At 37.4% G+C, this 14,835-nt stretch overlaps 1 protein-coding gene across 2 annotated transcripts in view; it reads right to left on the minus strand.

Annotated features, from left to right (window-relative positions):
• RANBP9 (RAN binding protein 9) overlaps positions 1-14,835 on the minus strand; it is an 87,980-nt gene that overhangs the window by 23,721 nt on the left and 49,424 nt on the right. For both annotated transcript variants that reach the window (XM_082730195.1, XM_082730194.1), the window contains exons 4-6: positions 13,807-13,974; positions 9,499-9,521; positions 1,013-1,197 (exon numbers count right to left, since the gene is read on the minus strand). In XM_082730195.1, the coding sequence (XP_082586321.1) occupies positions 1,013-1,197; positions 9,499-9,521; positions 13,807-13,974 (376 nt within the window). The remainder of the gene's footprint in view (positions 1-1,012; positions 1,198-9,498; positions 9,522-13,806; positions 13,975-14,835) is intronic.

Genomic DNA, 14,835 nt, shown 5'->3' on the forward strand with positions numbered 1-14,835 from the left:
GCTCTGCTGCTACCCAACTGATTCTGTACCACTGTTATTATGGAATCTGTGAAGTATTTATCCTACTTTTAGGAATCCTCACTCCATATTCCTAACTCTTTGATCTTATTTCTTTTGCTGCCTCTTAAATGTCTAATAATAACACGTAAAAGTAAATTACATAATTAGTAAGATTTTTTAAAACTCCTTCAATTGGAGGCTTCTGGTCAGATTTTCCGATTTAGAATAGGGCCCAACTATAACCTCCCTGAATCTACATGAAAAATAATAAACAGATTTAGCAAAAACGGGACAGGGATCCTAATAAGCAAAAATAGTTGATATTACTTCTAAAAGAGTAAACGATTCACTGGAAAAAAAAAATGAGTCAAATCTTGAAATACAAAATGTTCATACCAAGTCTGTATTCCAATACATTAACTACACCATTATTTTGATGCTTATTCTTACTGTGTAGTATTTCTTTATCCTCATCCATATCTGAACTACAGCTGAACACAGCCAAGTTCATACCCAAAAACCCACAGCTCCTGAATTATACAATCTAAAATTATCTTCCTGAATTTATCTTTTGCATCGGCACTATTTCAAGAGAATCAACTGACCTATGGAAAGCATTAACTCCAATTACTAAGGATAGCAAATCAATCAACCTAAGCGATCTAGTGTCACTTTATTTCCTCCACTAAATTCGTATGTCAGACTAAAATATAATTTTGTATGTGTGCCACCAAATATAAAATGATTTTTTAATTGTTTAAGTAGCGTGAACTGCTTTTCATAGCGATTAAAAGATAATCAATATATTAAAATTATTAGGATATACAAGAAATAATTTTTAAGAAGAGTAAATTACTTTTTCCAGAGATCTAAGTATAATCAATGATACACTAAGATTATTAGGATATAAATTAGATTTAAAAGCTTCAGTAAATATTCTTTTATGCTAAAAGAATGTTTTATAAGAAATATATTTTAGAATAATAACATCCATTCAAATTTCTTCACTTACTTTTGTATCATGGTTTGCCATTCGCCTTCCCGATCTCCAATAGGAAACCGGTCTATCTGTGCCTGTATTTTGGTTCTCCACTCTCGCATGTAGTCTTCTATGTCAAAGACGAAAGGATGCTGCCCAAAATTGGCATCGACGACTTCTCCTGGTGTTTGGAGCCCCACGGTAGGATATAAATTTGGCTGTAAGACAACACATTCCACTAGCATCTATCTATCCTTTTTATATTAAAGACATATTCATTCTTTCACGAATGCTATTTTTAAAATAACAGAATACAATTTACTTCTAGAGTAATTTAAAACTGCAGTCGAAACCAATAGAGAAAGAAAAATGATCTAAATACAATTAAAAGGAAATCATCCAAATACAAGTGATCATTTGTACTTGGTAATTCTGTAATCTAAAAATTCCAATTTTTACAGAATCTAGAATATTCTGTAATCTAAAAATAGATTACAGGCTGGATGAAAAACACCACTTCCTATGCTGTGTTTATCAAGAAAAAATATGAAACAACCTAAGCCACTTATTTTGTTTATTCAGAGGCTGTGTGGTATTACACCTACCTATAATGAACAAAAACACAAATCTTGCTCTTCAGAACAGGTCATATAATAGTTACAAAGATTAAAATCTAAACACATAACTCAGGCCTATCTTTCTATATATATGTATGATGCATGTCTAGAAATGGCATGTGAGGACCAGTTACCCCAGAAGTACAATCCTAACTGGGCACACACTACTTTTAAGTTTCCTAACTCCATTCCTCTGTACATCTGGCACGCCATTAGGAAGAGGCAGTGGTAGAATGTAATTCTAAGCAAAACACAGTGCCACTGAGAGTGGGGGTTCTCCTTATAAAAACAAATGACAAATGCACATATTTTTGGAGTTGAAAAGAATTTAAATATTCAGTTTCACAGAGGAATGCATCCAGATATACTCCAAGATTTTGAGGCTAGACAATCAAGTTTAACACCTTCAAGTACACAAAAAATACGCAAAGTCTTTTGGCTCTATTACTATTTGTTATACCCAAAGTGGGCATGAGCTACTGAATGTCTACTGAACAGCAGGGCTTAAGCATCAACATAATCCTGGGAAATAATCACTGTTTGCATTATAGAGATAAAGAAATTGAGGACTGGGGGTCATGAACTTGCCCTGGGTCTAGACTGGAACACAGATTTATCGGACACCAGATCGAAGTTTAGTTTTCCTTCCTACAAACTCCAAATCCTACTTCAATCACCACTCACTGTATTTACACCTTATTTCTTTGCTATAATGGTTCTTACAAATATTTTCAGTACAAAATCAGGTAGAGACTGAGAGGGGATAATTTGGATATAACTGTAAGATGCTCAGAATTCACAGCAAAAAGCTAAGAGATGTATTTAGAAACAACTGATCACTCAAGCCACCAGAATCAGAAACAAAAGGAATACTGTGTCAAAATACTGAGAAACAGAACCACAGTGGATTTGGGAAAGAAATGGTAATGCAGTGTACGCAGATGTACTGATTCTTAATCAACAAAACTAGCAAGTTCTTACAATTTGAGCTGGAAACAAGCGCGAGACTTTCTCATTCCACCACCGAGAAAACAGACCTAAAGAGTGGGAGGGATTTATCCAAAAGCACACAACCTTCTTTTACCTTCTTCTTCTTCTTTTTTAAAGATTTTATCCATCTGTTTGGCAAGGAGAGACAGTGAGAGAGGGAATACAGGCAGGGGAAGTGGGAGAGAGAGAAGCAGGCCTCCCCTGGAGCAAGGAGCCAGATGTGGGGCTCGATTCCCGGACGCTGGGATCAAAACCCGAGCCTAACCAACTGAGCCACCCAGGCGCCGAAAAAAACACAACTTCTTCATGACAGACATAAAGCAATTAATGGAAGCCTCACCATTTCTAGCACAGTATTCTTTCCATTAAACTCCATTACAAAATTAAGACATACTTTAAAACAAAAGTATAGAAGGCCAAAGCTTCTTAATAAAGATAACACCGAATGCAAGGCAATCCTTTTTGTTAAGCAGAATTTATAATTCTGATATTCAGCATTGCCCAAAGATGCTTTAGAAATATTTTGTTTGTCTGGGGCGCCTGGGTGGCTCCGTCAGCTGAGTGTCTGCCTTCGGCTCTGATCTCTCAGGGTCCTGGGATGGAGCCCTCTGTTCGTACTCTGCTCAGCAGCAAGCCTCCTTCCTCCCTCTCTGTGCTCTCTCTCTCCCTAATAAATAAAATCTTTAAAAAAGATGTTTTGTTTGCTAATCTAAATTTTCCCAACAAATTCAAGAACATAATCATAACACTATAAAAGATAATCGACATTCAGGAACAGTGAAAAAATTGTGCCATTAAAAAAGTGTAAAACGTTCCTGTGACAAAACATGCCATAAATGTCAAGACAAACGGACTTTATAGCAAAAACCCTGTTGCACATATGAGAAAAGATCAACATTCTCAGTGCAAACAATATTTTCACAATTGGACAAAGATTAACAAGCCAACTCAAATTTTTTTTTAAGTGGTGATGGGTATACAGGCAATTTGCAGAAGAAATATAAAATGACAATGAAAATATGAAGAGACACTTAACCTCATTCAATTTCCTAAAATACAAATCAAAACAAGAAGAGTGGTTTTTTGCACATTAGATTAAGATTTAAAAGACTGAAAATACCCAATGTTGACTGAAGGTTGAGACAATAAGCCCTCTCAGCCACTATACACAGAAATGTAAACTGATAATATTTCAAGAAAGAAATTTGGCCAAGTCTATTAAAACTGACAAAACAATTTCATGTGTAAGAATGAAATCCAACAGAAAAACAATGTGCAAAGATATACCAACTGCAGCATTATTTTTATGGCAAAATATTAAAAAGAATGTCCACTCACAGGTGGTATTACCCACCAAACTCACTGAAACTCAGACTCTACTAAGATATACCATCATTTTACGTTGAAGAAAACACACTGCCTACTAAATCTGACAGGCCAGAGGGCCTAAGATGCACCCCCATTTCATGTCAAAATAGGAACGATGTGCATCTCAGAAGTTGCGGTAGTGCATCATACAATAAGATACTATAAAAAATAAGAGTAAAAAATCTGTATACTGACAGAGAAAGATGTCCTATTATATTACTAAATGAAGAAAGCAAGCTAGAGACTACATAAACTATGACTCTACCTTTTCTGTAAACATTTAAGTAATAGACAGACTGGTTAATACAAGTTTAAAAACAGACCTGGAAAGATCTACACTCAAGTCAACAGAGCCATCTAAACAGGCTGGGATTATGAGAAACTTCTCTTTTGTACATTTCTGTATTTATAAACATTTATTATCAGTATTTCAATACTTAACACTATATATAACTTCTGGAATCAGGAAAACTCAATAAGAAACTGGGCGTGGTAAAGCTAGCTGGGGTCAATGAAAAGTAAGTGTATTTTTATACTACTTACTCAACTTTAAACCTGAAGAACTAGAGAGAAAAGAATTACCTCCTAACTGGCTGGACCACACATTTAAAAAATAATGTAAAAGACTTTTTTTACTAGCTAGACTATAGATTTCTAAAAACAGAACAAATAGGGGCGCCTGAGTGGCTCAGTCGGTTAAGTCGCTGCCTTCGGCTCAGGTCATGATCCCAGGACTGGGATCGAGTCCTGCATCAGGCTCCTTGCTTGGCAGGGAGCCTGCTTCTCTCTCCACCTCTGCCTGCCACTCTGCCCGCTTGTGCGCTTGCACTCTCTCTCTCTGACAAGTAAATAAATAAATAAATAAAATCTTAAAAAAAAAAAAAAAAAAAACCCAACCAGAATAATCACCGAGATGTGCAATCATCACAATTTAATTTTACAACATTTCCATCATTCCAAAAAGTAACCACGCACCTAGCAGTCCGCTCCTGCCCACCATCCCATAACCCCCGACAACCACTTTCTGACAATACAGATCAGCCTATTCTGGACATTTCATATCAACGGAATTATAGAATATGTGGTCTTTCGTGACTGCCTTCTTTCATCTCAGCATAATGCTTTCAAGGTTCTTCTATGATATAGCATGAATCCAGGCTGTGGATTTATGTAAAATAATGTTTTCCAGGAAACTTTATAAATTAAAGAAAAAAAAATCACCCCTTCTTGTGTAGAATTACACAAAAATGAGAATAACTTAAGCCTCTATGAAGAGAATTTAAAAAGATCTCCTAATTTCTATTAACCTATGAAAAATACAGATCCTAAAAATATTCAAAAGCTAAAGATACACAAAATCATATCCTCAATAGTATAGTTTTGTTCTGTTTTGAAGATGTTTTCTAGTGAAAATGAAAGCAAATAATGTATCTATGGAAAGTAGATTTCAAATCTGCAGCAAGATCTGGAATGCAGCATCATTTTAGATGAGAGCAGCTTCTGTAACAAAAGGAATTGACCTAATCCCAAAATGAGTGAGTTTACAGAGGGACACTTCCCGAAACTGGTGAAGAAAGATCATTTTGAAAAAGATACCAGGTTTTCAAAGGCGTTTAAACACTGTAGGTTCCATGATGAGTGCAACCATCTAGATCAACTTTTGTTCTGTAAATACCCTGCCAGGATGTAATGCTACGACCCGCTAGTGAGGCATCACAGGTACAGAACATACAGACACTTCTTTGGTGGGACACTTAAGGGAAAGACTAGCTTTTTTTTTCCTTTTTAAGTAGCAGAATGCTGTGCTGCACGTGGGAGTCCCAGAAGATCTGAGTCACAAAATAAAACAGAACCACTGTATAAAAAACAAAACAAAAGACAACCTTGCAACAACCACCGTAACCATTTTACCCACTGGTGCTACAAAGCTGAGTATCCTCACTGATTAATTATAGACAAGGCAAAAAACAGGACTAGTGACTCTCAAATGGGACAAAAATAATCAGAAGACAACACAAAAATAGTCAACATGTCTACAACCCACTTAGCCTTTTCCAAATTATCACCACTTGTACAAGTGAGGAACAGAAGCTCATCGAACAACTGCTTGCTCCAACAGGTTGGTTTTACTTGCTTAAGGCCACAAAAGGGGTAAAAAAAAAAAAACACCAAACACCCACCCAGGTGAGCCCTTCTGCCAACTGCAAATGGAACCGAATGTCGCCCGCCCCGCAGCCCCTGGAGAGATCTGAGTCACACACACCCCACCTGCACCTCCAACTGGCCACACCCACAGTCCCCCCTTCCTAAGCACGTGACTGCAGCCCCGTGCGTCCAGTAAGTGGTGTGAGGACTGCGTTATTTCTCCTCCCTTTATATTGACTCATCTGCTTGCTACTGGAATCATTCTCATGGGCAAATAAACATCCTGGTAAATTAAAAAATCTTCATTTGCCTCCACATCTGCCACCAGCCACCACATGCCACTTGCTTCTTCCCTATTCGGTCGAAATCCTCCACAAACCTGTCCCTACTTGGTGATTTCCCTCCTCCTATTCGCTAGTAAACTCTTTCCATGAGGATTCCTCCATCACTCAGTCTGCTGAAACTCTGTGTCAAGGTCACCAGCATCCTCCTCTCTGCTAAATCCGTAATTAATTCTCAGTTCTTAGCATACACGTGGTATCACAGGAACATCTCACACAGGTGATTTCACCTTGCTTCTAGAGAGGCTTTCTTCACTTGACTTTGAGGACACACCCCCTTCTAAGTCTTCCTCCGACCTCACCATAGGCTCCTTCTCAATCTCCCTTTGCTGGTTCCTTCTCTTTTCCCAAACATGCATGCCCCTCTTCTCTGCCTACACACACTTCCCTGTGGATGTCACCTGGTCTCATACATTAAACAGAAATGCTAAGGATTCCCCAAATTCTGTCTCCAGCCCAGATCACTCTCTTGAATTATAGGCTTACATGGCCAACTGTATACTTGGGAACTCCATTTAACTTATCCAAAACCAGGGGCACCTGGGTGGCTCAGTGGGTTAAAGCCTCTGCCTTCGGCTCAGGTCATGGTCTCAGGGTCCTGGGATCGAACCCCGCATCAGGTTCTCTGCTCAGCAGGGAGCCTGCCTCCCACTCCTCTCTTTGCCTACCTCTCTGCCTACTTATGATCTCTGTCAAATAAATACATAAAATCTTAAAAAAAAAAAAAAACCTAAAAACTTATCCAAAACTGATCTCCAGATCCACCCCCCAACCTTAAACCTGCTCTGCCTATATACAGCCCTCTCTGCATCAGTAAGCGGCATCACCATTCTTTCCCTCCCCCAGGCCAAGAATCTCAAGGTCCTATTTTCTCTCGTATTTTTCACATCCAATTCATCAGAAAATCCTCTTGGCTCTCAGTTGGGGTATTTTCCAAACATACTTATTTTTATTTTTAAATTTAACTCTTTAATTTACCTGAAACTTACTTTGGCATAAATATAAGACAAAATCCTAAGATTACAAACTTTTTCAAAAAGATAAACACTGGTTCCCATACTGCTTATCAAATAATACTTCCTAGTGAGCATGTTGATTTTAGACTCCGAATTTTCCTTGGCTTAGCAAAATTGTTCTCTATTATAACTTCTATTTCTTCTGTTTTTTCTTCCCCTAGAATTTTCTTCAGGAACATTAGTAACTTATAGATAGGATGACTATCCTCTGCCTCTGATTCTCCTGTCACCCTTCTCAAAACATCTCGGAAACTGAAATGTGTTTATAAACAGTGGCACCTTACATCTGTACACAGGCAGCTGTTCCTGCATGCACAGGAGTGGCTCTCCGAAAATTCTGGAACTTCACTCATTTTTTTTCCTGGTGGAACAGCTGGATAACTGCTACCTCAGAGACATTTTAGTCAACAAGATATGCACAGACGAACTAAGAAAGAAATACCAGAGTCCTGGTTGTTGTAGTGCCTTCTGGTAATACTGAAAATGGGCAGCATCAGAGCCTGCACAATGCAATCGGAAGCTTGGGAGAAAATGCGAGAGACATAACGGAGAGCTCTCAGGAAATGTTCTTGATGGCACAGATGTCAGCATCAAGTAGAAAACCACAGACATCAACTCTAAAAAAGTGGTTTAAAAGACTGGATTCTAAATATGAAGTTTGGGGAATACCTTAGCCAATCTACATTCCTTAATTCATTATTTTCAGGTGTTTAACAAGTGATACTGATTAAAATCTATACATTAAAAACCTGTATTTAAGGGTGCCTGGGTGGCTCAGTGGGTTAAGGGTCTGCCTTCAGCTCTGGTCATGATCTCAGAGTCTTGGGATTGAGCTCCGCATCTGGGCTCTCTGCTCGGCGGGGAGCCTGCCTCTCTGCCTACTTGTGACCTCTCTCTCTCTCTCTCTCTCTCTCTCTGTCAAATAAATAAATAATTTTTTTTTAAATCTATATTTAAATACCCTAAGAGATCATTCAGTGAATACAAAATAACAATTTTAAGTGATAACAAAGCATCCTATCCTAGTTTGTTAGGTCTTTCCCCATCAGTGTTACATATGATGTGTGTTACGATGGGCAGTCTTCGCGTGGGTAAATAAGGTATCCACAGTCAAAGCCCTCAAATCTCTAACGATGTGAGTCACCATCACCTGCTGCTTGAATTTCTGCAAGAGCCTCTTCCCAGGTCTGCCTGCTTCTGCCCTAAATCCCTGTCCCAGTCTACTTTTCAAAGAGCTGTCAGCGACCCTTTAAAACTGAAGCTACGCCATGGGAATGGAGACTGCAGTGTCTGCATTTAGGGCGGAGTAAATGCCCAAGTACTTGCAGTGGCCCTCCAGGTGTCCATGAGCTCGCTCACCCTGCCCCACCTCGATCCTGGCCTCATCTAGCGCACTCTTGTCTTCGTCCCCTCTGTGGGGCCCTTACTTAGTCAGCTCCTCTACCTGCTTCTCTGCCCGGGCCATTCTTGCTCCATCTACCTATTCTGCTGACTCCCTCACTCTGTTCCCGGCCTCTGCTCCAGTGCCCCCTTGCACACCTTGGCAAAGGAGAGTGAACCCTATAGTCCACGTTCTGTCTTTGGTACTCCCCACTCTCTTGCTCTTTCTTTAAAAGGTACCTACCACGCTTTAAAATGTCATAGTTTATTTGTCCTTAACGTCCTGTTTACTCCTAGTCCCCAGACTGAATACGTCAAGAGGACGGAGCCCTTCACCTGGTCTGGAGCACGGTCACAGCATCCGTGGCACAGTCACTTGCTGAACTGTTCAGCGATACCAAAGAAACACATTTCAACTGAACGCAGTGACAGTGACAGTACAAGGTGTATTTTAAGTAACCAATTCTGATTTATTTGTTTAGTTACACAGTTCCCTTGTGCCAGGGCACCTGGCGCCTGGGGAAAGGCTCTCTGGTCTATGCATCGCATATAAACTTGATAAATATCAGTGAGACAGAATTCCAAACACGTTTAATACCAGTTTCTTTACGCTTTTTTTAATTAAAAATACAAAACAGCTTTTAAAAGAAAGTATGTCTTACCGGTAGGTCGGTGAAAGCAATACCTAAAACACAAACAAAACAAAAACCAAAAAAGTGGCATTAGACACGGTTTTTCAAAGGCAGACGATAGTGACAAGCTGAATTTAAACTGAAAACAAGGGAAGGAATGGCAAAGGAAGGAAAGGAAAAAATTCAAAACCTAGAATTAAATAGTGAGACCAGTCTTTTTCTCAGTAACACCAACAGAGGTCTGAGAGAGAATGTTCTATCTCCCTTCAAGATCAACATCCTTGTTAGTCACACCGCAGTGTTATTTCTGGAGTACTGCGCCTGCCTCCAGGACTTTGGTTTCAGATCTTCTAAGCTATGTCAAGAACCTTATAAGAAAACTGGTTGCAAAACAGTCACATTTGATTTTTGACCAAAACCCACGCTGCTTTATTGAGCCTTACCACTCAATCTTCCTCACCTACATTTAGCTTTTAAGTAATTCTGGGGGAAAGGGAAAGAAGAGAATTTTTTGTTACCAAGGGAAAAAAACTGAACGATGCAAAATACAGTACTTTTGTTTCTTAAAAAGAAGTTTTTCCGCATGAAAGTACATTCTTAAATAACTTGACTATTCTGCGAAAAAACTCAATTCCTCATTCAAGGGATCAAGGGTTACACAGCTGAGAATTTCTCATGAATGTCCTCTGACAGAAATTTCACCACAGTCATGTTCAGATACAAGTCAGAGGAGTGAGTCTACTGGCATCCCAAACTGATGATTTAATAATCTCTCTTCTAATATTTAAATACATTACTTCACTGAATATAAAATAATAAATACACCAAGTATTTCTGTAGGATCTCATTCATATGCTTAAAAAGACTGAGCTCTAGAAAAACAGGAGATAGTCACTTACTCTCAATTCTTCCAGTCTAAACACACATTAAACCTAAAAAAAAACCCCACATCAACACCACTACCTTTCCTATGTGGACCACCATCTAAAAACTGAGGGCATTTCCACTGAATTATCTTTTAAGGCCTCTTCCCACGTGAAATTTTATGGCTCTGTTATTGTGCTGTACACCATCAGAAAACACAACTATTTGACTCTATTAAAGTAACAAAACTGGGGTGCCTGGGTGGCTCAGTGGGTTAAGGCCCCTGCTTTCGGCTCAGGTCATGATCTTGGGATCCTGGGATCGAGCCCCGCATCGGGCTCTCTGCTCGGCGGGGAGCCTGCCTCCCCCTCTCTCTCTGCCTGCCTCTCTACCTACTTGTGATCTCTGTCAAATAAATAAATAAATAAACCTTTAAAAATATTTAAAAAAAATAAAGTAACAAAATTAAAAGACAAACTGACTAAGCCTCTCTACTATATGGTTTTTAATAAATGTGTAAAAACCGGGTTTGTAGTCAAGTCCCACCTTTATGACTTTTAAAAACTAGTAAATTCATGTTGGCTTGTCAAAAGGAAAGCAAAACTTGTGGTCACCTAAGCTTCCCATAAACAGATTACTTTTAGCTTCATTAATAAATAGAAAGCAAAGTGACCATAGGCCAAATATGAAAATTTATTCTAAAATTCTCAGAAAACTAAAAAGGATACAGGAAACAACATACAGTATTTTAATAAAATATTACCAACTGTATCTTAGTACCTTAATCATAATTTAGCAGCCTAAGAAGTTATTTTCCTCAAAGATATCTCCTATAGCAAAGATGGTCTACTTTTACAGTTTTAGCCAAAATTCCTTTTTGTTAATAATTACTGAATAATTACTGAAATCCTCAGTCTTTACCATAAATTCTAATGAAAAACCCAACTCAATTCCAGAGATTAACATTTTTGAAATGGCTACCACAACCTGTACACATTCAGACCACAAAAAGATGCTACTTTAGTAAGTCAGATTTAAATTTTACCTGGAAGACAATTTTTTATATTTATAATTTTCTGATATGTCAAAAGGCTTTTCAAAAAGTGATCTTCAATTGATGATTTTCAATAAAACAAAGTAAAAAAACTTCCAATTAAATTAACCTAGATACTGAACTGTCTCTCCTTTAACTATTTTCTCAAATAAAAACCTTTCCAGTTCTATTTCTATGATCAGTAAATATATATTTTTAACACCTCCATGAAAAAGAAACTAAAGATGTATCAGCTTTTGGGTAGAAATGACCCACTCTGGGAAGTACAACAGTATGTAAATAATATTTTTATCTTCTAGATGCTAGAAACTGGACCAGAGGGAAGCATACTTCCATGAAGACCCAGAGAGTAAATCTTTCACTCTCCAGGCTCTACGGTCTCCGTCACAAGCACTCAGTCCTGCCACTGGACAGAAAAGCACTGTATACATCGCACAAAGGAATGGGGGGCAGCTCTGTTCCCAAGAAACTTGACTTGGAGACCAATCTGGATCATGAGCTGTGGCGGGCTGACCTCTGTTCTAAAGGAGTGACTTTTTACCACTGCATCCCCAGCATCTAGCCCAGACTGGCTAACAACACGGAATGAGTACTCACTATGTGCCAGGCAGTCACCTAAGAACTTTGCATGCATCACTTCAGTCTACTTTACCAACCAAAAAAAGGCAGGTATTACAGTGGTCCTACTTACAAACTGAGGCACAGAAATATTAATCTGCATAAGGTCACATGGCCTAAGCCAGGAGACAAACCCAGGCAACTAAAGAACCCATATTAACGGCTCTTAATAAACATGAAATTTATAAATGAATACTGACAAATGTCTCAAAAATTTACTTAAAATTAGAACGTGATTTTATCATGAAGTACCCTTTTCTTAAGAAATATCTCACATTTTAAATAGATTTCTTATTCAAGAGAAAATCTCAATATTAATGTTTGTGAAAAATCTAACAAGAATCAAATAAAATCACATCACCTATGATCTTTCTATTTCCCAAAACAAAATTCCTTCTCTGGAATAAAGTTTTAAAAAACAGTAAAAAGACTAATTTTTGGTTTAAAAATATGCCTTCTTTTGCATTTTGGAATCAAAGGTCATACCTAAAAGCAGATTTCTGCAGTTTAATTTAAGATCAAATACCTTAAGCAAGCAAGGCAACTAAGACCACCTTGGGTTAAATGCTGTGAAGAGTCAGAGCCAGGACAGTAAGAAAGAATCAACTAGAGGATACATCATCTGGAAAGGGGCCAGCCATAGCAATCAAATCACAAATCCACACATCTCCTGGTGTCCCGAAGCAACACTCCTGTGTGGACTTGGGACAACCTTTCTGTTGATAAGACAGGACTTCAAAATCAGTATTAATATTCAGAACGAAAAGACTTAAGCTGCATATAAAAGTGAAGACACTAATTTTAAGTCAGGAATATGACAGCTATTACCAATGCAGCCAGAAATCTAGAATTTTCTACTCTGAAATGAAAGACACAACAGTTTTTGTGTTATATTAAAGAATATCTATTATATGCCTAAGGACACTATTTGCAGTCTAATTTTTAAATACAATTTATGAGCACAATGAAATTTCTGCCTTCCGAGGCTAGTTTTTGCTTCCTTTTGCTTTACTTCATCAGAAGTAGTTTGCTTTGAATCAAGCACTTCTCTAGTAATGTGAAACCATTTTACTTTTAAAGCATCAGTCTTGCTATCCTTCATAGTTTCTGTATAAAAACAAAAACAAAAAAACTTCTAAGGGAATATAACCACCACACACAGTTCTCAATATGAAACACTATGGGTGCATACACAACCAAAAAGCCTGATTTTCTACTAGTTTTGGGATGGCTATGCCTCTTTATGTTTTCATTAATTTATTTTTTTATTTACCATCTGTCTTTTATCCTTGGAAGTTTTGCTGTTATGGTTTTAATTCTGCTCCTTTCTGCAGAACTTGTAGTCATCACCCTTTAGTCATCACTAAAGGGCAGGCCTGCCCTTTAGTGGGTCAAATGCCTTTCCTTTGGTTGATAGTATCAAGACTTTCCTTCATGATTACCCCATACTACACTAAAAACTGACAGCCTTTTCTTCTTAGTACCTGTTACTTAGAGAATTCAGTCATACTATGAAGTGATTAGTGTCTTACTCAAAGCAGAAAAGACTTAGCATTTCTATTACCAGAATAAATATGGGAACTAAGGAATATTTTCATAGTTACTCCCATATATGTGATACAACGTGGCGTTCAGAGAATGTAAATTTTTACCATTTCCTCAACTTCCACCTGGAAAGAACAAAGAAATAACATCCAGAGGCATGTACTTACAATCGAGGACTACATAAGTGTGACTACTATGCTATAAGTACAATAATCACAGTATTTGATTACTTTACATGCAATACATTATCTTAGTACCTAAACTATGTCCATTCTTGGTGTAGAAGCAGGTATTGTTGATAAGGTTAACACAACAGCCAATGACATCACCAGTCGTAAAAGTTGGTCCATAAGGTTGTCCCGTTCCAGAAGAACAAAATGAATGTCCATCATCCCCATGATAACCATATGAATGTTTATCCCAGCCTAAAGAGAAAGTTCCAGTATATTTACAATGAAAAGTAAGGTTCCTCTGTACTAGAGCTATTCACTAAGATTATGAAAAGAAAAGCAAGAATAATAGTACAATAGATGATAGCACAAAAGTAAAACTCTCAAATGTACATTTAAATTCCCAATAATTACACCACATGATTTCTACATTAAAATACTGTTTACAACACTAAGGAAAATAAATCTGCCACACAGAAGACTAAAACAGGTATTAAACAAGACTCTTACCATTAAAAAAAAAAAAAAAAAAAAAAAAAAAAAGGCAAGACACATTTTCCATGCATATTTCCTTTGCTAATAAACCAAAGGAATTTTGCTTTCATTTACACACACACACAGAGTTTAATATAAAATAGAAGATTTTTCTATTTTCAAAGTTTCCTCCCAAATTAATTTTTAACATTAGTAAAAATAACAGAAAATATAATCCAAGAATCACTTTCATCTGATTAATGGCTTTGGGAAACAGTTCTGCCATCTCAGCTGACACCTTCCTTAGCTCACTTGGACTATGAGCCTCCATTTCCAGAATATTGAACAAATGAAAACAAGTTAAAAGCCAGGAATGTACTGGAGAGCAAAGAGAATTAATCACATTAAAATATTTAAAGTCATTGATATGACTATGTAATAGAAGTTAAAATACCAAAACAAGCAAAAACATAAAACAAAAAAATGCATGATAGATACAAGTTTTGCTAAATAGCATAAAATTTAAATTTTTAAATACCACCTGACTTCCCCTTCAAACTCATAACATAGAGGAGATTAAAAACACAGAAAATCAATGTACTTAACTATTTCAATTATTACTTCAAATATTTAGACAGAAAG

Source organism: Mustela nivalis (genome assembly GCF_964662115.1).
Source record: "Mustela nivalis genome assembly, chromosome: 5".
In the NCBI taxonomy this organism is placed as follows: Eukaryota; Metazoa; Chordata; class Mammalia; order Carnivora; family Mustelidae; genus Mustela; species Mustela nivalis.